Below are 24,999 nucleotides of genomic sequence, written 5' to 3' on the forward strand. Positions count from 1 at the left end.
AAATTACATTTCATCTTATTACAAAGCAATGTGTTCCTGGGAAAAACAATAAATTATTACTACTATAAAAAGTAATTATTTTATGGGTTTTTAATAATTTCCTTTCTTTACCACACCATTTTCTTTATTCCCTTCTTCATTTGGTAAGAAATATGGAAAATATACCAGTTAACGCCTTGATTTCCAGCAGTGATACCTTGATGATACTCTACATTATCTGGCATGGTCATTAAGATGATTTAAATTATATTAAACAAATTATGTATTAAGTGTTATAGAAAATTCTGATCGATTATACTGATGATGAAAATAACCTGAAGCATGTAAAAATTGCATGCAATTTTCTAATATAATTATGTCTCTAATTTTATTTTTTACAGTATTCTTTACATTTTTTACAATGACTATTTATGTTTTATTTATGATTTGTCATTTCATTGATGCGATGAAGCTCATCTTTTCTTATTTAGAATTAACTTTTCAGCCTAAAAAACAACTTAAAACCTCAATTAACTTGTTTACATCCAATGATGAATGTGATTCATACTTCAATGAATACATCCTACCTAAACAGCAAGCAGGATAACTGCAATAAATGCCTAGGATGTCAGTTAAGAATCTTCAAACCAAGTAGGTTCCTAAATTTTTATTTCTGAACAAAATACTATAATTTCTAGTACATTCACTATTTTTCTTTTCTAAAAATTAATAACAGACAGTATTTTTGTAATAGTTAAAATGCTGCATTCATATTTTCAGTTGTACAATTAATGTTCGAATATAATTAATGTATATTAATGAATGCTAACAGTGAATGTAATTTTTTTTCAATAATCAAGTAGAAAAGAACTACAAATTAAAACCACATTGGATGCTAAGAGTATCATTATAACTTTTGCTTCTAATGAATGAAACAATATATTATTAATTTCTCAAACATGGTGCCACTGATATGTTAAATAAATAAATAAATAGTTAATATAATCAACCTTACCAGCATGTTGATGTGTTCTCTAGATCTTTTGGCTTGTTTGGAAGCCATCACCAGGAGTGAAATTTAATACATATAAGGTCAAAAGTTTAAAAAATCGTACTTAAAATTTAAAAACAATCTGACTGTCTGGTCCTGCTAGTATGCTCAAAGTATATTATACTCATGTATAGTGAGTATATACATGTATAGTGATTATACTAGTAGGATTGGATAGTTATGACTGTTTTTAAATTTTTGACTTTAAATGCATTAATTTTAACTCCTGGTGATGGGTTCCAAGTAAGCCAAAAATCAAGAGAACACATCAACATCATGCTGGTAAGGTGGATTATATTAATTGTTAATTTATTTAATATATTATCAATCTTTTAAGACTGTAAAAATGTATTATTCAAAACATATCCCAAGAAAAAAACTGTAACAGGTATTAAAGCTTTTTGAAAGTATTATGTTTCCATTTATTTCAGATTTTTTCTAAAAAAAGGTGTAAGTAAGGAATTGCAATTCAACTGAACTGATTTTTTAAAGTTTTTTTTTGTGTACTTTGGTTTTAGGTAATTTCCAAATGACCAGAGAACTTAAATAATCAATTTCATATAGATACTCTGTACAGGCAGCTCTTTAGGTATTAAAAAGTTGTTTTACACTAAAACAATGTGTGTAAAATAAATTACCTAGGAATTTGCTAAGGAAAGGATTATAATTGGTTACTTCCTTTCTTTGAATATCTTAAGACTAGCCAACTTCTAAACTAGTCATTCATTATTTATATATACACTGAAGTGGTATTTTTTAGTGTAATAGTATATAATTCTGTACATCACTCCTACTGCCACCACAACATTATGTTTTATCCTTTTAAATGTCTGTTTCAAAAAATGTTTTCTGAAAACATTTTGTTTGTTTACTGGAAAATAATCATTAAAAAAAAGAAAATTAGTATTCTGGAACTATCTGATTAGTTTAAAGTTTAGTTGGATCCTTCTCTGTTCCAAAATTATGAGAAGGAGTAAGACTATACTTTAGGGAAGCTTGAAGCTGCTCTTGGATGGTTCTATAATATTTAGAGGAAAATAAAGTTGCTGCAACAAAATTTGAGATGGTTAATGCAAAATCGTTGATCAGTAATGTGCTACTCCTATCATGAATAAAGTTATGCTAATCTTTTGAGGAAATATGATCAGGATTAACACTTTCTAACTGGAGGGACTTTTTTTTCTTTCTGTAGGAGGAGGAAAAATCTGTTGTCACATAATGTGAAACATTTTTGGATAGATTCATTTGACTTTATTTAATGTTCTTCTATGGTTAGGTGATTCCTTTACTATTATGCACCCTTCACCCTTACTCTTGATTCATTTTTTTTCTGGAGTATTTTTTTTAATTTTGGGCAGATCCCCATTGAATCTTTTAAAAAGGGGGATTTGCAGTTAGTAGGCATTGGATCCGTAGTACTCAGTGGTTTTCTTGTACTTCAAAGCTAGTCACTGTGTGGTTTTACAAAGATGGTTCATTATACTAAAAAATCATGTTACTCTGTTCCTTTCTGGTAACTACAGAAAAACTCCAACATGATACTAAGGCAATAGATTATCAACTGAAACTGAGCCGTCTAATACTATACATACAATATGTCCATGCCAATGGAATACTGCATATTGCCATAACAGCAACAGCACATTAACATGTTTCAATTGAATAACTGTACCTTTGAACCTGGATTGTGCTACACCAAAGAAAAACTGTTACGTTGCTGCTCAGCAAAGATGCTAAAAATTCACTTAGCTAACATTCTGAAAAATTTTATTAATAGCATATTAAAATAAATGCACTATGTACATCAGTTCAATTTAAAAGTAATAACAATACTAAAATTTTAAAATAACCAAAGCATACCACCATGTTATGTTTCAATGCTTGACGCGAATACCACCCTGCAATTCCATAATGGTGAGAACCTAAAAAAAAAACAGATATAAATAACTTCTAATCAAAAGAAGTCAAAGGTATAAAATTAATCTTGCTAGATCTATTTTTTAATTTGTGAAATTGAACTATTTATACAATTATATCAAAATTATACAACATTTTTATTCAGCATAAAAGTTTTACTATTAAATTTTTATACAAAAAAGTTAAATCAAGTTAACAATTGCTCAATTTATTACCTAGCACAAAAACTACTTGGAGGTTAATTCTTGTTTTATTAAAGATTCACAGCTTTGAAGAACCTAGATTTAAAATGAAGATATAATTACATATTTATTGATTTAGAAAACCTATATTGATTGCTTGGTTATTTATTAGCACCACTAAATTTCAGCAGCATACAGTGAGAGTGCAAGCATCATTATTTAATTTTGGTGATCTACAGGAACTAAGATTTTATAATTATTTTGGGTATTTGAGTTATACCTTACTTTACATTTTTCAATTTCCAGGATGCTACTCACTAGAAATTCAGTTATAAAGAAGACACGATGTTAACAAGTAAACAAGTTTAGTTTTTTATCCTATTTCAGAGAAGTATATACAGAAAACTGTTCCGCAGAGCCATATGTACTTACTATTTCCATACTTTATCATTACCATACTGTATGCACTATTGTTACCAAAAACTTGAATGTAATTGAAAATTTTAATTTGCAATAAACAATAAATAAGGTACATTAGACAGAGGTATATGAACTTTTATTGCCATAGTTTGTGGCCACTAAAGGAGAGAAGGTAAACCAACTAATAACAGCAATAATCTATTATCGTATTATAATAACATTTATCTTAATCATAAACTGGGGAGATTCAGAAAACTTTACTGGATAAAAAATAATCTTTTCCTTATTTTCTGTAGGTAAACGTATATGTCAATTTCAATGAGGAGAATATTGTGTAGTCTCTTAGATTATTTTACTTTGGGAAAACCTTTAAGTAGAACGAGCATTTGGCTTAGTTTTATTGATTATGCAAGTTTTATTACAAAATGTAGAGTGGAAACAACTACTGGAATATCTGTGCCCTCATTTAACAAAATTTTGGTTGCATTTAAACGTAGCTGAGGTATGGATAAATCTAGAAAAATCAGATTTACTCATACTTTAGTAATGATAAACATAATTTGAAAACCCTCCTCTATGAATCTTTATGAATCTCTATGAATCTCTTTGAAAACTCAAAACGCATAGCGATAGAATCATTGTAATAAGGATAAAATCAAAACCTAAACCGACAACGATTGTTAACGTCTATATGCCTACAAGCGCCCATGATGATGATGAGGTAGAGTGTGTATACGAAGAGATTGATGAAGCAATTAAAGGAGATGAAAATTTAATAATAGTTGGAGATTGGAATGCAAGCATTGGAAAAGGCAAGGAAGGAAATATAGTGGGTGAATACGGGCTGGGCAAAAGGAATGAAAGAGGGGACCGACTTATAGAATTTTGCACGAAGTATAATTTAGTAATTGCCAACACCCAATTTAAAAATCATAATAGAAGAATATACACTTGGAAAAAGCCAGGCGATACTGGAAGGTATCAGATAGATTATATCATGGTTAAGCAAAGATTTAGAAATCAACTCGTTGACTGCAAAACTTACCCTGGAGCAGACATTGATAGCGACCATAATTTGGTGATAATGAAATGTAGATTGGGGTTTAAAAACCTGAAGAAAAGGTGTCAGATGAATCGGTGGAGTTTAGAGAAGCTTGAGGAAGAGGAGGTAAAGAAGATTTTTGAGAAGGACATCGCAAGAGGTCTGAGTAAAAAAGATAAGGTAGAAAATGTAGAAGAAGAATGGGAGAATGTTAAAAAGGAAATTCTTAAATCAGCAGAAGCAAACTTAGGCGGAATAAAGAGAACCGGTAGAAAACCTTGGGTTTCAGACGATATATTGCAGCTGATGGATGAACGTAGAAAATATAAGAATGCTAGTGATGAAGAAAGTAAAAGGAACTATCGGAAATTAAGAAATGCTATAAACAGGAAGTGCAAACTGGCGAAAGAAGAGTGGATTAAAGAAAAGTGTTCAGACGTGGAAAGAGAAATGAACATTGGTAAAATAGATGGAGCATACAGAAAAGTTAAGGAAAATTTTGGGGTACATAAATTAAAATCTAATAATGTGTTAAACAAAGATGGTACACCAATATATAATACGAAAGGTAAAGTCGATAGATGGGTGGAATATATTGAAGAGTTATACGGAGGAAATGAATTAGAAAATGGTGTTATAGAGGAAGAAGAGGAAGTTGAGGAGGATGAAATGGGGGAAACAATACTGAGATCTGAATTTAAGAGAGCATTAAAAGATTTAAATGGCAGAAAGGCTCCTGGAATAGACGGAATACCTGTAGAATTACTGCGCAGTGCAGGTGAGGAAGCGATTGATAGATTATACAAACTGGTGTGTAATATTTATGAAAATGGGGAATTTCCATCAGACTTCAAAAAAAGTGTTATAGTTATGATACCAAAGAAAGCAGGGGCAGATAAATGTGAAGAATACAGAACAATTAGTTTAACTAGTCATGCATCAAAAATCTTAACTAGAATTTTATACAGAAGAATTGAGAGGAGAGTGGAAGAAGTGTTAGGAGAAGACCAATTTGGTTTCAGGAAAAGTATAGGGACAAGGGAAGCAATTTTAGGCCTCAGATTAATAGTAGAAGGAAGATTAAAGAAAAACAAACCAACATACTTGGCGTTTATAGACCTAGAAAAGGCTTTCGATAACGTAGACTGGAATAAAATGTTCAGCATTTTAAAAAAATTAGGGTTCAAATACAGAGATAGAAGAACAATTGCTAACATGTACAGGAACCAAACAGCAACAATAACAATTGAAGAACATAAGAAAGAAGCCCTAATAAGAAAGGGAGTCCGACAAGGATGTTCCCTATCTCCGTTACTTTTTAATCTTTACATGGAACTAGCAGTTAATGATGTTAAAGAACAATTTAGATTCGGAGTAACAGTACAAGGTGAAAAGAAAAGATGCTACGATTTGCTGATGATATAGTAATTCTAGCCGAGAATAAAAAGGATTTAGAAGAAACAATGAACGGCATAGATGAAGTCCTACGCAAGAACTATCGCATGAAAATAAACAAGAATAAAACAAAAGTAATGAAATGTAGTAGAAATAACAAAGATGGACCACTGAATGTGAAAATAGGAGGAGAAAAGATTATGGAGGTAGAAGAATTTTATTATTTGGGAAGTAGAATTACTAAAGATGGGCGAAGCAGGAGCGATATAAAATGCCGAATAGCACAAGCTAAACGAGCCTTCAGTAAGAAATATAAGTTGTTTACATCAAAAATTAATTTAAATGTCAGGAAAAGATTTTTGAAAGTGTATGTTTGGAGTGTCGCTTTATATGGAAGTGAAACTTGGACAATCGGAGTATCTCAGAAGAAAAGATTAGAAGCTTTTGAAATGTGGTGCTATAGGAGAATGTTAAAAATCAGATGGGTGGATAAAGTGACAAATGAAGAGGTATTGCGGCAAATAGATGAAGAAAGAAGCATTTGGAAAAATATAGTTAAAAGAAGAGACAGACTTATAGGCCACAAACTAAGGCATCCTGGAATAGTCGCTTTAATATTGGAAGGACAGGTAGAAGGGAAAAATTGTGTAGGCAGGCCACGTTTGGAGTATGTAAAACAAATTGTTAGGGATGTAGGATGTAGAGGGTATACTGAAATGAAACGACTAGCACTAGATAGGGAATCTTGGAGAGCTGCATCAAACCAGTCAAATGACTGAAGACAAAAAAAAAAATTTGAAAACTTATCTAACAAAATTGTGTGAGTTGATTACTTCATTTATGTGTTAAAACCGGTTCAGGTTGAAAAAGTCAAATATACTGCAAGTTCTTTTGTTGGAAAAACATTTCCCTACAGTCTAAGAATAAAAATCGGAACATACTATTATATCTCAGAAGATGTTTCATTTGAGTAAATACCAAAATCTTTTCTACATTTTATTCATTAAATATGAATCATTAGATGAAATAACAAATTTAATCAACTGAAAACCAATCAAAGTAGCCAAACTCTATATCTATTTGGTAATTAATGAAGTAAAAATCTGCAACTACAACTTAATGTAATTTGGCTGAGACATATCTATATTATGTATGCATATTAAATGCAATTCTAAGAATATTATGAAAATCATGGTTCTACCACATATAGTTTGCCAAGTTTGCCACAATTCAAGAAAACAATATGAATTATAATCAGTGTATTTCTTAGATTTCTATTCCTAGCACTAATCATACTTTATCGTGTGAAATGTTTAGAAGGCAGGTAGGTAGTACAGTATCTATCTCCCAAGCACACATGTTGCTTGGGAGAAACAAAACAAAATATGTATGCGAACATGTCTCATGACATAGTTTTAAGGTGCCTAATAAGCAATGATTGAAATTTTTACTTGCCTCCAGTTCGAGAATAAGAGAAGCCAAAAAGATCTCTTGGGTGTCATTAAATTTTTTATTTTCCTTCAGAAGTAGAATACTTTTTGAAAGAGAAACAGTTTAGATATTGTCATAGTTTGGTATAACAAGAATATTATTTCAGTTAACTGAAATCCCAAATCATTGGTAACCAAGTCTTGTTTTTACTTGCCCTTGAAAGTATAATAACTTCTTAAAACAATCAGTTTAGACATTAGATAATTTGAATAGAAAAATAATGACAATAGTAAAGTTTTTTGGTAGAAAGTGATGGGATGGATTTGATGGATGTATGAGGAAGTGGTTTCTCACTACCATCGTGGACATATAAACAAATAAAGAAATGAAGTTTAGTAGAATTTTATTAGAGAGAAACTTACAGATTGCTGAAACTTGTCTGCAACATAATTTCTTTAAACTAGTCTTATCAGTCTTACATGTAGTTATATTACTAATTTATTATAATGAAGATGAAATTGAACCACAAAGGTTATGTCTTCCTTAGAAAGAAATAATTAATTGGCTCTATAAGAAAAAATGTTACTTCCTTAAATTATAAGATATGTTCCTTGATGGGGCTTTAATTACTAAAATTATTTGTACATGCACAGCAGTTATAGTGGATTTAAAAAAAATTGCATTATGATCTCAGAGTATGAGAATTGAAAGTTTAATAAATTATTACTTTTAAGTTGAGTAATAAAATATTACTGTACCTGAATTAAGATTTTAACTTTATATAATTTAGATGCATAATGAAAACCATTAACGTACAGCACTTATATCAACACATTTCCAAAATAATAACACAGTAAAACATTAACATTTGGTTAATAACATTTTTTTTGTCTTCAGTCATTTGACTGGTTTGATGCAGCTCTCCAAGAATTCTTATCTAGTGCTAGTCGTTTCATTTCGGTATACCCCCTACATTTTACATCCCTAACAATTTGTTTTACATATTCCAAAGTTGCCTACCTGAAAATCTTTTCCTTCTACCAGTCCCACCAATATTAAAGCATTCCAGGATGCCTTAATATGTGGCCTATAAGTCTGTCTCTTCTTTTAACTATATTTTTCCAAATGCTTCTTTCTTCATTGATTTCCTGCAACACCTCTTCATTTATCACTTTATCCACCCGTCTGATTTTTAACATTCTCCTATAGCACCACATTTCAAAAGCTTCTAATCTTTTCTTCTCAAGTACTCTGATCGTCCAAGTTTCACTTCATATAAAGCAACGCTCCAAACATATAATTTAAAAAATCTTTTCTTGATGTTTAAATTAATTTTTGATGTAAACAAATTATATTTCTGACTGAAGGCTCATTTCTTCTGCGCTATTTGGCATTTTATATCCCTCCTGCTTTGTCCATCTTTAGTAATTCTACACCCCAAATAACAAAATTCTTCTACCTCATAATCTTTTCTCTTCCTATTTTTACATTCAGTGGTCCATCTGGATTATTTCTACTACATTTCATTACTTTCATTTTGTTCTTGTTTATTTTCACGGTAGTTGTTGCATAGGACTTCATCCATGCCATTCATTGTTTCTTCTAAATCTTTTTTACTCTCAGCTAGAATTACTATATCATCAACAAATTGAAGCATCTTTATCTTTTCACCTTGTACTGGTACTCTGGATCTAAATTGTTTTTTTAAAATCATTAACTGCAGTTCTATGCAAAGATTAAAAAAGTAACAGGGATAGGGAGCATCCTTGTCAGACTCTCTTCCTTATTACGGCTTCTTTCTTATGTTCTTCAATTACTGTTGCTGTTTGGTTCCTGTAAATGTTAGCAATCGTTCTTCTATCTCAACAACATTTTGTTAATATTACCTTATTATTTTTATTATGACATAATGCTTTAAAATACTTTCAATTTTTTTTTTTGTCTACTGTTTTCTAGCCCATGAAAAGTCTTATCACATTCTGTCTCCTCATATGACTGTAAAACCATCATTAGTTATAGTGTTGACATACTAACGGTAAATGTTTTGTTATTAAAAGAGTTCATAGAAGAGTTTTTCAATATATCTGTCTGTTCAAGTAATGGAATAAACAAAGAAAAAATTAAGTTGAAATCTGCTTGTCAAAAATTCCACATGAAAAAATAATTAGGCTAAAATTTAATATTCAGAAACATAAAAGCACTTCTATCTTGCTTGGTGTTAGGTTTCTCAGAAAGAATTTTCAACACCTAATATGAGCAGAAGTTCAAATGTCTATCACTATTTTAAAAGCTCTTGAAATTTTAGGAAAAGACAAGACAAGGGAGAAAATTGTAAACCATGAAGTTCTGATACAGTTTTGAGTTCTACACATGAATTAAATCATTAATAATAAACAAGTGCACACAGCTTTAAGAACATTCTCATGACATTTAGACTACAAATTCACTTCAAATGTTGGGATGGATTTCAACTGGTTTCTTTTTAAATTTAAAAAACAAATACCAAACTGTACTTTATAAATGGTGGGGTTCCTTATTGACTATTTTAAATATAGAAGGAAGACGTGCACATAATTTGTACCATCTTCTTTTAATGGTGCTGGCAGTTTTCTGGAGTAAAATGACAATAACATATTGTTGTAGAGACATTCACAAAATTGTTAAGCATTCCTATATCATAAAAAAATAAAACAGGAATACTTTTTAGTTTTAATTTTATTTTGTTTTTTGTTTTCATAGTTGTGTGGATAACACTAATAAATAACAAATTGAGCCTGTAAAGCTCCCTTTCCTCTAACATTTTCCTTATTCTTGACACAGAAGCTCCTGCTATAGATGAACATATGTCTTTTGGTTCCCCTTTCCATTACTCTAGAACAAAATTTCTTAACCTGGGGGTTCTGTGACTAAATTTCCCTATTCAGTTTGATGAGTAAGCCAAAACATACCTAAATCTTCAGATGTGAATTGTAGTTGTAACGTTTTATTGACAGACATTTCAATGAGCTGGTTGTGAATCTCAATGGTAACTTAATAACTGCAACAACATTTTCTAAATGGATCAGTACCCATCTCTCTTAGAAATCATTTTTAAGTTCGAGAAAATACTCCAACTGAATTTTTTGCTCATACAAATGCATCTTCATGCTATCCAAACATAAGTGAATAAAAGTGTCTTCTTTGTCAAAATTTTTCTCAATATAATCGGAAGTGAATGGAAATATATAAAAAATTTTCCTTTAAAGACAAATAATCCAGATATCCAGCTTCTTAATGAAAGCATGAACTTTGTTTTTCATTAATAAAATGATTTTATCATGTCCTTCTAAATTCACATTCAAGTCATTTAAATGCAAAAATACATCAGCTAAATAAGCCAGCAGTAACATATTCTTGTTATTCTGTAAAAATTCATTGAGAACCATTATTTAAATAATGTCATAATACAATATTGTCTTTTTACCAATTGATTAACTGGATGTAGATGACTCACTTTGTTTTTTCAAAAATTTATCCATTTTGCATAAAAATCTAACTGAAAAACAAATATAGTTACATTGTTTGACTACATACTAAAAAACTGAAAACTCAATTATTATTATTTTTAATGAAACTATGCTTTTAAAAATTAAATAAAGACACCAGACACATGCTTTGCATTCGAAAGTAAACTATGTTCTGCAATCCCTTACGCCTTTTTTATACTGCCGAGAGCATGACATGTTTAAACATATATGCATGTTTGAACTTGACCGTCGCACAGCAAATATTATGTAAGCAGATCAAATTGCAAGGAGCACATACACATCAATTTGGAACCTGTGAATTGCTCAAGTTTGTACACTTCATAGATGCAAGTTCACACTCGTCACTATCAACACAGCTAAATAATTTTAACTAGGTTTCAGGGTTTGGATTAGGGGGGGTTCGCGAAATATTAATTTTATATTTTTTACTTTTTGGTGGTTATGGAGCTAAAAAAGTTGAGAATCACTGCTCTAGAAAAAAATACATCTCAGGAAGGGGTCAAGGTAGAGAGCTGAAAATCGTATATGTTATAAAACGCATAGTCTATTATTTTTACATTGAAAAACGAAATCAAAATTGATATCAGGTTGTCGTCCAGGAGGAAAAATTCATAACTTCACCTCAAGGCAGCTAGAATCTAAAGCATAAAACCCTCCCTGGGATAAATGAATGCATCCTGAAAATTTGAAAGCAATCGGTCAGTTGTGCTCGCATGATGCTGTTGCAAACTAACAGCACTGCCACAAACTTTTGTATCTATATATTAGATGTATTGAATAATTACTTTTTCACTTCAGTTTTATTGTATTGAAAACATGCAAGTATAATACTCATATTGTATTTTTCTCGAAAATTTAATTTTGTTATTAAATAAAATGATGCTGACAAAAACAACTGTCTATTTTATTATATGCTATGTGGTGAGAGAAATGTGTTAGTATTTTTTACTTCTTTTATTAGGATTTACAACCATTACTTCTCAATACATAATTAATATTCTTTTCATTTATTTTGTACTCAATGTAAATATGTTTACTGCAATATCCTACTACTGCATCTGTAAGTATTTAAAGTTTCATAAACTTCACTTTCATATATTTATTTTCAAAGTGCATTTAGATCTTCAAAACATAATTCTGACAATTATTTATTCAGTCTATATTATTAAATATAATGTGTAATATTATTCCACATACAAGTGGCAAATTATACACTTGGACTCAATATTACTAGAGTGCATGAACAATGTTAAAAATAATCTTTTTTAATTAATTTTATTTTAAAATTATTATGTAACAGACTGACAACTGATAAAATTCTTAAATCATTCTTAAAAAATCATGATTATCAGCCAAAGTTAAATGTATTAAATGTTCATGTATTCTTACAAATTATAAAACATATTTTGTAGTAAACTCTTTTTTTATTCTATATCTGTACCTGGGAGGCATATGGTATCATGTTCAAAAAAAAAATCAGATTTAGATACCACGTTCATCAGCTTTTCATGCTCTATTTAGAGATGTGGGACACTATCTCCATATACAGCCACAATAAATTAAATAGGTTAGTTTAAATTGACACCGTGTGCCATTGTTTTTAAAGGTAAATAATTGGAAATGAAAAGCAAAATAAAGGCAAGTAAAAATTATAATTTTTGGGTTATCAATTTCTTTGTGATTAAGGAAAACATGGTTTAAACTTAACCATGAATTATTTTAAAACATTTTTCGCTTACATGATTTTTAAATTATGATGGTTTTGTAATGAGAGGGACCACGATCTCTGTTCTGAGGAAGATGTTTGGCTCTATCTTTTGACATCATATCACTAGTTAAAACCTAATATTTTTGTAAAATATAAAAATAGATGTTTAATGTGATTACAATATAAACAGATGGGTGCTTTTTAATGTTGTTCAGACTTTTAATTTGTTAAATTAAATCTCTTAGTATGGGAAAATGAATTAGAAACAACAGTACAATATTAATGAGAACACTAATGCTTGCAATTTTGGTTGGGCACTATATAAATTTTCCATTACTGTCTAGCAGAATAAGTATTAGCTATCCTGAAATTTTTGCATTGATATATTCTGGATTAGGCCATAATTTTAGTATAGTTGATGATGTGTTGTTATTTATCAGCTGGGGCTACTCGTATCTACATAACAGTCCATTTAATGTATTTAATGGATTCTGTGATTTAATGGTTTTCTGTGGATATGAAATGCTTACTATTAAACTTTAAAAAATTTTATTGTTAGTAGTATTTGTAATATAACTTAATATAAGTTTTGAATAAATGGATATTGTCAGAATCATACTGTAAATAATTTTTAATTTAAAAAAAAGCAAGTGCTTAAGACAAAATTTTGTTTTTTTCGAGTAAGTTTTCTAACAAATTTGTATCTTTTATAGATATTGAGGAAATATCCATTGATTTTCATCAAATAAAAAATCAAACAAAGCCTTTCTCAACCAGTGATTCAGCCAATAATAATTTAAGTAATAGCAGTAACCAGGCTGATATCTCACAGCCGCATCAGCTGGATTTACAGTTATTAGAAAATTATTTTTTTTTTTTTAACTAGTGATGATGATGAAGACTATGATCATTCTAATGCTGACAAAGATTATATACCTTCAGCAGATGAACAGTTCCTATCAGCAACTGAACCAAAACAAGATTTGTATAATTCTGTAGACATTTTCAACAATATTCATAATGACAGTAAATCAAAATAGAATATGTTAAAAATAAATACTCATAAAACAGCAAGGTAGGAAAAAGGTAAGAAACCATGAGGAATGGTTATACACAAAGCATAAATGTAGCTATGCTGTGGGTCAAGAATATGACAGTAAGAAAGGTAGCATGTAGTTGCCAGAAAAATTAAACCTGCACGGTCTTGTAGGATGAGATGCAGTGAAAAAATACCTGAAAATGACAGATTAGAAATTTTTAATTTACCTTGGGATAAAAATAAATCTAATTATCTAACATGACCGTTGATAAGTTCTTGCATTGAATCCATGCCTACTGCTCATTCAAGAAAGAAAGATGTTAGGTAAGTCAAAGAAAGATTCTTTGTTATATTCTTTTAAAATTTATAATTTTTAAGTGTATGTAAGGTAATTTTTCTTAATACACTTTCAATTTCAAACACTATTGCTGTTAGTATTTTTAAAAACATACAAAAAGGTGGGTTAGTGAAGCCAGATATGAAAGGAAAGCACACAAAAAGTAATATTAATATTAAACTTTCTAAAGACAATTCAAAACATAAAGTTATCACTGCAGATCTTCTTGCCTGCCCATCTCTAACAAATGAAATAAATTTTTATAAACGGAAATTGTGGACTTTAAGTTCATGATTCATCTGATGAAACAGCACATTGCATGATTTGGGCTGAATCCAAAGGTGTGCAAGGTGGCAATGAAAAATAGCTTCAGATATTTTAAAATGGTCTGAACATATCATCCCAGGTTCATAAATAGAAGAGATAACCATATGGGCAGATAATTGTTTTGAACAAAACAAGAACATCTCCAATGTGATGTGCTTCTTTTGGATTTTATATAAGTATCCCCAAATTAAGTTAATAAATAAAAGATTTCTTCTCAAAGGATACACCCATATGGAAGCATACTGTGTTCATGGAATTATTGAAAGAAAAAGGAAACAAATTTTCATGTTTTTACAAGCAACTTAGTGATTTCAAAGACTTTAAATTTCTTTATAATTCATAAGTTGCACCTTTCATGATGAAAATAGGCTACCAGTTCTGATATCTAAAAGTGTACAATTGCAAGTGAGGCACGGAGATATATAGACAATTGTACTTCAAGACTTCTTGAAAATGATTTAAAAAGTAAATTTTTTGGCTGAACTGACCAATTTTTAAATTGCTGACCAGTAAAAAATACCAAAATTAGCTAAATTTTAGCCATAGACCAAAAATATACAGAATAAATATAATATCTACATATATATATATACAATAAAAGAAATAATTTTATTTTATTCAATTTCTTAAAATCTAATAATGCACTTATAATAATAAGATGAGAATCATAACCAAAACTTTCATTTATAAAAATATTAATTTTTTCTCTTATAAAAATAAGTATAACAAATAAATAAATTATAATGGATAAATCTAAAGGGATTAATTACATCACAGCTTCATTGTAGTTCAAAGATGACTGTATACGTACCTTCCTATTTATTGAAGGAATAATTTTTGCAAAGATAAGTTTCTTCTTTTTTTCAAACATTTAATATGTCTAAATGTATAAATATATTTTCAAACTTCCATTAAAACTATTAAGAATAAACATTAAGACTAACTATGGTTTCAACAAGTTTACTTTGAAGAAATGATAAAATAACTAATAATTTTTACAGTATCCCACTTTGCGTAGGATAATTTTTGAGATAAAATAAATAAATAATTTTACCTTTAACAGTCACACAAGCAATTCCTGTTGCTTTTGCTTTCTTAATCGCAACTTCCATACAGTAATGACCAACTATAGGTCCAAGTCCTTCACAGCCATCTACCCAGGCTGTTGATACTGTTTCTTTTATTATATATGGAACTGCATTACTAATACAGAAACCTCTTTTAATATCATTTACATACATTTCTGAAAACATTAAAAAAGTAAATTTATCCGCAAATTATTTAATGAATAATTATATAAAATGGATTAGCTAGTGATAAAGTATAATTATTTAAATAAGATACAATAGAACTATTTGACAATGTTTTGTCCATGATAATTAGTGGTATAAAAAATCATGTTAAACTATTAATGTTAAACAGAACATATTTTTTTTTACAAAAAATCATCTAACTTTTAATAATCATTATCTTAAGTAAATGGCAAGGTACAGCAAACTCATTGGAAACAAGGCAGATAAATGGCTAAGAATAATGCACTACATAGTTTATATCCACATAAAAACTAAGTGGAGAACTAAAAAATAACCTTATTCACATATTAAATACTGATCATTTCTTTCCAATTATAATTCATTATAACTTTGTGAGCATAGCACACACTACAAATAAAACTGAAAAATTAGAATTAAGTAATGAGGTACAAATCAGTTTAGGATATTAATTCATTGTATTAATAATGTTGTATTTATAATACTTAATAGTTTTTCTATGCAAATATTTTCAACTTTTTTTCAAATTCTAAGAAAAGGTTTTTAATATATATATATATGATCTTATTTAATGGCTATAATGACAATATTAATACAGTCTAGCAAATGAAATAATGCATCTAAAGTTATATTGCAACAGTTTCTCAATAAGCAATTGTAAAGAAAACTGCATTATATACCAAACCAAAGCTTGTTTCTTTTTACAATACTTTATAAAGATTTTTCTTCAAACAGGAATAAACATGACATTTACATTCTAGAGGTAAGTGAGAAACATAAATTTGTAATTTTTTTGTATTCACTATTTCCAGCCTCTAGAATTTTGACAAATAACTTTTGTTAACTGTGTAGTTTACGTATGTTAAAATATACACTGCTATCTTGACTCTCATTAAGTTTCAGACTGTTTCGATCAAAATTTTGGCAATGGCTGCATATCAGTATTAATATAGCAACCAATATTTGGGTTATGACTGTACCTTATTATTATTATTATATTTGGGAGGTGACTGTACCTTCACAAGGGAAAATCGCACTCTTACAACAGATCAGACTATTGAAGGAAAGTTTTGATAAAATTTTTTTTAATTTTCAATTAACTTCACGTTTTTCAACTCTTTATTTTTAACATCTAGTCATTTATAAATTGTTATATTTTTGAATTTCTATTATAAAACTGTTTATTAGCGTAAAAAAAATCTTGATAATACAACAGAATATGGAGATAGCACTTCCTTTGAAATGCTTAAAATAATGGACAAAATAATCTGAAACTTAATGAGGATAAAAATAGGAGGTCTATATTATAAGGTATATAAAACGTATCTTCTACGAACATTTTTTGCTGAAGTTGTAAAAGCCCCAAGAGCCTGTACAACAAAGGCTCTTTACAGTGGTTTAGCAAGAAATTATTTCAATCTAAGTTCAGATTCATTTTTTTATTAGTAGACTGTAATGCTATGGTATAACCCATAAATTTAATTGAATTGTAAATTGTAAAGCTATATCTAACAGAATGTCTGAGTTAGTTCCCTTATGATTATTAAAACTAAGAATTTCATTTATACTGTCAAGAGTACAAAATATCTCTACTTCAAGATTAAAATCCATCCCACATTTTTCTATACTAAGTAGAAAAAGATTTTTTACTTCAGTTTATAAACAAGCAAATATTATCTAAATGTTTACTCAAAGGTGTAAATTAAATAATAAATAAAAGTTAAAACATTAAACAAAAGTAAAAAAAAAATAGGCAGACAAAAAGAAAAAAAAAATTAGAAATTATGCTACTTTTAAGTTTGTAGATTGTAAATCTTTATAATAAAAGTAAAAAAGAGCTAATGTGGTAGATATGTTTTTAAGAAAGCAGTGTCAAGAAAGAATTAATTGATAGAGAAAGTAATGATTGAATTCTAGAACGTAAATTGACATCACACTCGTTTTAATTTGTTTTCCTCATCACTTTAAGATTTCTAGTAGGTCTGAAATTCTAAATATAATCTGGTGTCTTGTGTGATAACTGGGATTGTTTATGCAGCCCTTTGAGTAATGGGTAAATGAATTCTCCCATTCATGTAAAATTTTTTAATGATTTAGCTCAGCATAAGTTTTCTCCTGTATTAGGCTGCAAAAAAACACACTACTACTATACTAACACTAGCTACTATATATTTATAAAATTGCATTATTCTTCACAACATTTTTTTGTAAGTCTAGAACAAGATTAACTAGTATATGGAGTTATGAGATGTTAAACATGAAGAAAAAATGGATAAAGTGGATGGATACTAAAAAGAATGAATTTGGACAAGCTCTCCTAACATATGATACTTCTAACTGAATTCATAGACCCACCCTACACCTCAATGTTTTATTTTGACAATAGTATTTCACCAACAAAACATTTTTTTCCTGGGCACACAATGAAGTGTCAACAGCACCCAGATATGATATTTATGTTGTAAATAAATAAATATTAAAAATTGACAATTAAGAGTTTATTAAAAACTAAAACTCTGCAACATAAACATCTTAAAATGGTAATACCTGTAACACATCCTAAAAGTGAAATAAAACCATAAAAATATATAAAATTGTTAGTTTCAATTAAAATAATAAAATTGCCATCTGCTCTATGGTAAATGACATAAACATCTGAAACATACAACAGAAAACTCAAATATCTGTATATGAATGGACGATCCTAAGAAATCGTAAAACATTTCATTATCCTCTAGCATAGTTTGCATGTTAGCACCTAGTTTAAATTTGCGATGCAATGCTGCATAAGAGATACAATCCACAAGGATGTGGTGCACTGTTAATTGGCAGTCACAGCAAGCACACATGGGTGCATTTGTTTGTGTCAGTAGATATCCATGAATGAGCCTGGTGTGCCCTACTCGCAAACGGAAAATAATAAACTCCTCTTGACGGTTATTTCTGCATGAGGAGCTCCATGGTGTCATAGTGTTTTAAATTGGACCAAGTTTATTGTTGATGGTAGAATACCATTCACTTTGTCACTCATCATGAACCACCTTCTTCAGAAAACAGAGAAGATCATTCAAAACAACATGATTGGTGAAAGGAGACCGGAAACGCTTGAGGGGATATACTAACCCCCCAACTGTCTTTACATAGTTAACCAATTAAACCATGCACACAGGTTAGATTTTTAGGAATGTGGTTTGAACAACAACTAACGTGGGTAAACATTTAAAAGAGCTGAAGTAAAATCTTGGTCAAATTTTTCCATGTTTACCTACCTGATACTTGATAGTGCAAGTGAATATATCCCCATAACATCTGGAAAACCAAGAATGCAGGAGGTCATTAAGGGATTGTTACAGGGGTTTGCATAATTTCACAGAAATGTTCTGTGCTTACCGTAACATGAGGGATGTATATCTGCTTTCCCAACCACCCATCTGCGTAGCTGACTCTGAGCCAAATCACTATTACCAACCGAGATAACTACCAGTCTGTGATTGCTTCCAAGAAAGATTTTGGTTACATGCCAGTTAAGATGTAGAAGTAGGGATGCTAAACACAATGACATGCATGAAGATGTATCTAATGAAGATGATCATTCAATAAGCAGAGATCAAGTAGATATTTTTTGCCTCATTTAATCAACTGTATTTCCTCGGGAAGAACATGATGATAAGCTCCAAAAATGGTGATAGGTGTTGAAATCACCAATTATCAGGCATGGTAGATGAATCTGGGAAAACAAACTGGACAGACATTCTTACTGATGTTGAAATTTGGAGAAAGATGTAAGTTGCAGATATTCATTTTGAATGGGGCCAATATCTTTACTGAAATTGCAGGGATGTTTGTATCCAGTGGTATTGTGTAGCCAATACTATTTCCTTTTTGAAAACCTTCTCGTCCTCTGTCCTCAGTTTGATAGTTGCATCTTTTGCAAATGTATTGGTGAAAGGACACATCATCCTGTGGATAGAGGTGAGTCTCCTGCAGTCACAGTATTACAGTATTACAGGATTTTCTTTCTTTAGAAAGATTTCACTATCCTCATAGTCAGAATGGAGACATTCCACCAAAAATATTTGTAACCATACAAAATAATTTTTTCTTGTTATATATAAAAACTCTGTATCCAAATTATTTATTAAATACTGACCGGTTTTTCTTCTTTGATTTTATCTTAAGAAGTGCTTCACTTCTTCAGGCACTTCATCTGCCACCATATCCTCAAAGAAACTTCGAGATGGTGGAGGGGACTTGAAAGCCTGGGAAGATGAAAATGCCGTACCAGGTGATTATGTTTTAATAGAGCCCTTCATAAGAATCTTGGTTTTTGCTGCATAATTGGTGCATCATGAACTTTTTGTAATGGTGTAACAACCAACATTCAGTGATGATAGATAAACTATCATCACGCTTTCTAGCAGAAGTTACCTTCTTGCCAGAGCTCAATGCTATAATTGCACCTGTGAGACACTTTACTTGTTCTGACAAAGCTTGGAACAACTTGGTCAGTTCTTTACATGATGTACACTCGTCCTTTTGTACATTGTTGGAAAGAGCCTGGGCAAAACTAACACCGGGTTATACTCAATTCCTCATGTTGAGGATTTTCTGTATTCCTTACAAGCCATAGTAAATGACACTTTCTATTCAGTAATAATCCTTATTACTGCCTGTTCTTCCTTATAAATGAAACATTCTAGAGACCTTGTTGAATGTAAACCCTTACAATTTAGACACTTTTCAGCTTCAGTACTTTCACTATAATCATATCCTGTACAGCTGCATTGTGAACAAACTTGTTCCTTAGTGCAACCAATTTTGGTGTGATCAAAACCCTGACATTGGAAGCAGCATCTGGGGTTTAGTATTTATGGACACACATGGACAGAGAGGTAGGCTATTTTTATTTGCTCAGGGACCATCAGAATAAAAAAGGTTATAATAAGTGATGAAGTTGGTATATCAACACCACTCTCCTTCCTCATTATCCTCTGAACAGAAGTGACTGACTGTGAGAACAGTTCCTCTGATGGTTCAATACTAGCCAAGTCACAGCAGAAGATAATCCCCTCAATCGAATTTAAGGTATTATGTGGTTCCATCATTTCATTCTTCCCTATGTACCGAAGGGCTAGTAGCTTCCGAGACTCTGTACATCATCAGTTACCTCAATTAGCAGGGTGCCACTCCTAAGTTTTTTAATTGATTTCACAGAGCCACATTCTGCAACAATGAACTTGTGTGTTAAGAAAGGTGAAACCTTTGTAAACGATTTACCTTCTTCCTTATAATCCATTTCAATAAGCCTATTATTGATTGTTTAGTTCTCTTTATTTTATCCCTCGTTTCATTATCACCGGACACATCTTCAGCTGATGTCGAAGAAGTCTTTTTAAGCTCCTGATTTGTTGGTTTTTTCAAGACCACTGAAGAAATATTTAATGGGACAGACATATGGTTCCCATGAATACTGGCGATATAACAGACCACTCCATCAGAGCGCTCATGTACTGGAGCTAGGGCTTCATATAAGTGGGTTCACCTTGGTACCCAGAGGATATTGTTTGAGATTCAGTATGTAGAGTTATCCACCCACTGGCATGATAGTTTCCACCTTGGGTTATGGTTACATTTCATAAGGTGTTGCAACACCACCAAGTGCATGTGTAAGAAGGAATAATGTATAATGTTGTATAAGGGTATATTTTGTAATTTGTGTAGTGTTCATGGTGTAGTGTATGTGTATAGTGTAAAGTGTTCTGCAGCTCTGTGTGTAGTAGGAAAAAAAGTTGTAGAGACTAGGGCCGAGAGGATATCAACCTCCAAAGTGCTAAAGAATAAAACTCCCTGTCGGGGCAAACAAAACAAAAAAGTTGTTCAGATGGTATCAATCTGTTATGAAAATTGGATTGTAAACAGAGCAATTTACTTAAACTTATACACTATTATAGTAATTCCTATACAGAGTGCTGTTTTCAGATTTTTTACAGTACAATTACATCAAATATCATATACCTGGAAAAGAGAAGACTTTCTGTAATTTATTTTATGTGATGAATAGAAAAATAATTAAAACAAAACATAATAATTAAACATTATTAGTTTAATAATTATTTTTCAGTAATTATGATATTTAGTAATTTTTAGTAATTATGATATATTATAATAGTTGTAAAGCCATAATCCAGCATTAGGATTAGGGCTGTAACATAAATTTTATAAAATATAGCATAGCATATATTGTTTAAAGTAATAGTGATTAATGATTTTAAAATTAACTGGCCAAAAACAAAAATTCCATACATGTATTGTTGTGTAAGGGTGTCTGAAAAAATTTCAAAATAATTATGTATGACATTTTTTTTTGAGAGAATGATTAATTTAAATTTTGGTAGAAAATTTCATAATACATCCATCCCTTCTTTAATACATTTATATTTAAAAAAATATAAATATAGTTTTACAAATAAGATAAGTATTTCAAAATTAATGTTCATGAGAACGTTTTTTCCCCTGTATTATAATAATAACGTAAGAAATGCACTTCAAAAAAAATGAATTGCTTTTTTCTATTTAAATTGTACTATACTATTTGAATATTGCTATTTAATTAATTCTCTCCGAAGGATAAGAGAGAAAATTTTCCTTAGTCTCACTGAATCAGGTTTTTTTTATACAAAGCACACTTACAGTGCATACAATGAAAATAAACATTTTCTTGCATGAGGCAGACAGTAATGTGTAGGGCATTATATTACTCTTCTCTGGTAACATTAGACTCATTCATTAGGCTATTCTGGTATTAGGCTATTAGGTATTCTGTAATACAGTGTGTTTAACTATTTTGATAAATAGCAAAAACTGATTCCATGATTAAAATTTATAATCACTTTGTTTAATTTCAGACAATAATTTCTTTAAAAATATTTAAATACTTATAAATATTTCTAATTGTATACATTAAAAAAAACGAATAGTTTATACTTGTACTGATAGATTATTATTACACTCCCTCCATCAAGTGAATCATAAAATGAATGACCACTTTATACAAATACAGGTTATCAAAATATTTCATTTGAGTTATATATTTATATGCACTTGTGGTAATGGGTATTAGTATTGATGATGTTTATAATAATAAATATCATCATTAAATAATAGGCCTACACCTACAAATTATAATAATTTATTAGTAGCTTAGTCATTTTTTATCATTGTATTGAATCATTGTAATAAGGATAAAATCAAAACCTAAACCGACAACGATTGTTAACGTCTATATGCCTACAAGCGCCCATGATGATGATGAGGTAGAGTGTGTATACGAAGAGATTGATGAAGCAATTAAACACGTAAAAGGAGATGAAAATTTAATAATAGTTAGAGATTGGAATGCAAGCATTGGAGAAGGCAAGGAAGGAAATATAGTGGGTGAATACGGGCTGGGCAAAAGGAATGAAAGAGGGGACCGACTTATAGAGTTTTGCACGAAGTATAATTTAGTAATTGCCAACACCCAATTTAAAAATCATAATAGAAGAATATACACTTGGAAAAAGCCAGGCGATACTGCAAGGTATCAGATAGATTATATCATGGTTAAGCAAAGATTTAGAAATCAACTCGTTGACTGCAAAACTTACCCTGGAGCAGACATTGATAGCGACCATAATTTGGTGATAATGAAATGTAGATTGGGGTTTAAAAACCTGAAGAAAAGGTGTCAGATGAATCGGTGGAATTTAGAGAAGCTTGAGGAAGAGGAGGTAAAGAAGATTTTTGAGGAGGACATCGCAAGAGGTCTGAGTAAAAAAGATAAGGTAGAAAATGTAGAAGAAGAATGGGAGAATGTTAAAAAGGAAATTCTTAAATCAGCAGAAGCAAACTTAGGCGGAATAAAGAGAACCAGTAGAAAACCTTGGGTTTCAGACGATATATTGCAGCTGATGGATGAACGTAGAAAATATAAGAATGCTAGTGATGAAGAAAGTAAAAGGAACTATCGGCAATTAAGAAATGCTATAAACAGGAAGTGCAAACTGGCGAAAGAAGAGTGGATTAAAGAAAAGTGTTCAGAAGTGGAAAGAGAAATGAACATTGGTAAAATAGACGGAGCATACAGGAAAGTTAAGGAAAATTTTGGGGTACATAAATTAAAATCTAATAATGTTTTAAACAAAGATGGTACACCAATATATAATACGAAAGGTAAAGTCGATAGATGGGTGGAATATATTGAAGAGTTATACGGAGGAAATGAATTAGAAAATGGTGTTATAGAGGAAGAAGAGGAAGTTGAGGAGGATGAAATGGGGGAAACAATACTGAGATCTGAATTTAAGAGAGCATTAAAAGATTTAAATGGCAGAAAGGCTCCTGGAATAGACGGAATACCTGTAGAATTACTGCGCAGTGCAGGTGAGGAAGCGATTGATAGATTATACAAACTGGTGTGTAATATTTATGAAAATGGGGAATTTCCATCAGATTTCAAAAAAAGTGTTATAGTTATGATACCAAAGAAAGCAGGGGCAGATAAATGTGAAGAATACAGAACAATTAGTTTAACTAGTCACGCATCAAAAATCTTAACTAGAATTTTATACAGAAGAATTGAGAGGAGAGTGGAAGAAGTGTTAGGAGAAGACCAATTTGGTTTCAGGAAAAGTATAGGGACAAGGGAAGCAATTTTAGGCCTCAGATTAATAGTAGAAGGAAGATTAAAGAAAAACAAACCAACATACTTGGCGTTTATAGACCTAGAAAAGGCTTTCGATAACGTAGACTGGAATAAAATGTTCAGCATTTTAAAAAAATTAGGGTTCAAATACAGAGATAGAAGAACAATTGCTAACATGTACAGGAACCAAACAGCAACAATAACAATTGAAGAACATAAGAAAGAAGCCCTAATAAGAAAGGGAGTCCGACAAGGATGTTCCCTATCACCGTTACTTTTTAGTCTTTACATGGAACTAGCAGTTAATGATGTTAAAGAACAATTTAGATTCGGAGTAACAGTACAAGGTGAAAAGATAAAGATGCTACGATTTGCTGATGATATAGTGATTCTAGCCGAGAGTAAAAAGGATTTAGAAGAAACAATGAACGGCATAGATGAAGTCCTACGCAAGAACTATCGCATGAAAATAAACAAGAACAAAACAAAAGTAATGAAATGTAGTAGAAATAACAAAGATGGACCGCTGAATGTGAAAATAGGAGGAGAAAAGATTATGGAGGTAGAAGAATTTTGTTATTTGGGAAGTAAAATTACTAAAGATGGACGAAGCAGGAGCGATATAAAATGCCGAATAGCACAAGCTAAACGAGCCTTCAGTAAGAAATATAATTTGTTTACATCAAAAAT

The 24,999-nt window shown here is 30.5% G+C and overlaps 1 protein-coding gene across 3 annotated transcripts in view; it reads right to left on the reverse strand.

Moving 5' to 3' along the window:
• Nucleotides 1-24,999, reverse strand: part of LOC142322112 (putative oxidoreductase YjmC) — a 74,882-nt gene that overhangs the window by 40,901 nt on the left and 8,982 nt on the right. For all 3 annotated transcript variants that reach the window (XR_012755779.1, XM_075360809.1, XM_075360808.1), the window contains exons 3-4: nucleotides 15,410-15,598; nucleotides 2,891-2,952 (exon numbers count right to left, since the gene is read on the reverse strand). Coding sequence is in view for 2 of the 3 variants with exons in the window: in XM_075360809.1 (XP_075216924.1) it covers nucleotides 2,891-2,952; nucleotides 15,410-15,598 (251 nt within the window). In the remaining variant the exon portion in view is untranslated. The remainder of the gene's footprint in view (nucleotides 1-2,890; nucleotides 2,953-15,409; nucleotides 15,599-24,999) is intronic.

Source organism: Lycorma delicatula, chromosome 3 (assembly GCF_047948215.1).
Source record: "Lycorma delicatula isolate Av1 chromosome 3, ASM4794821v1, whole genome shotgun sequence".
Classification (NCBI taxonomy): domain Eukaryota; kingdom Metazoa; phylum Arthropoda; class Insecta; order Hemiptera; family Fulgoridae; genus Lycorma; species Lycorma delicatula.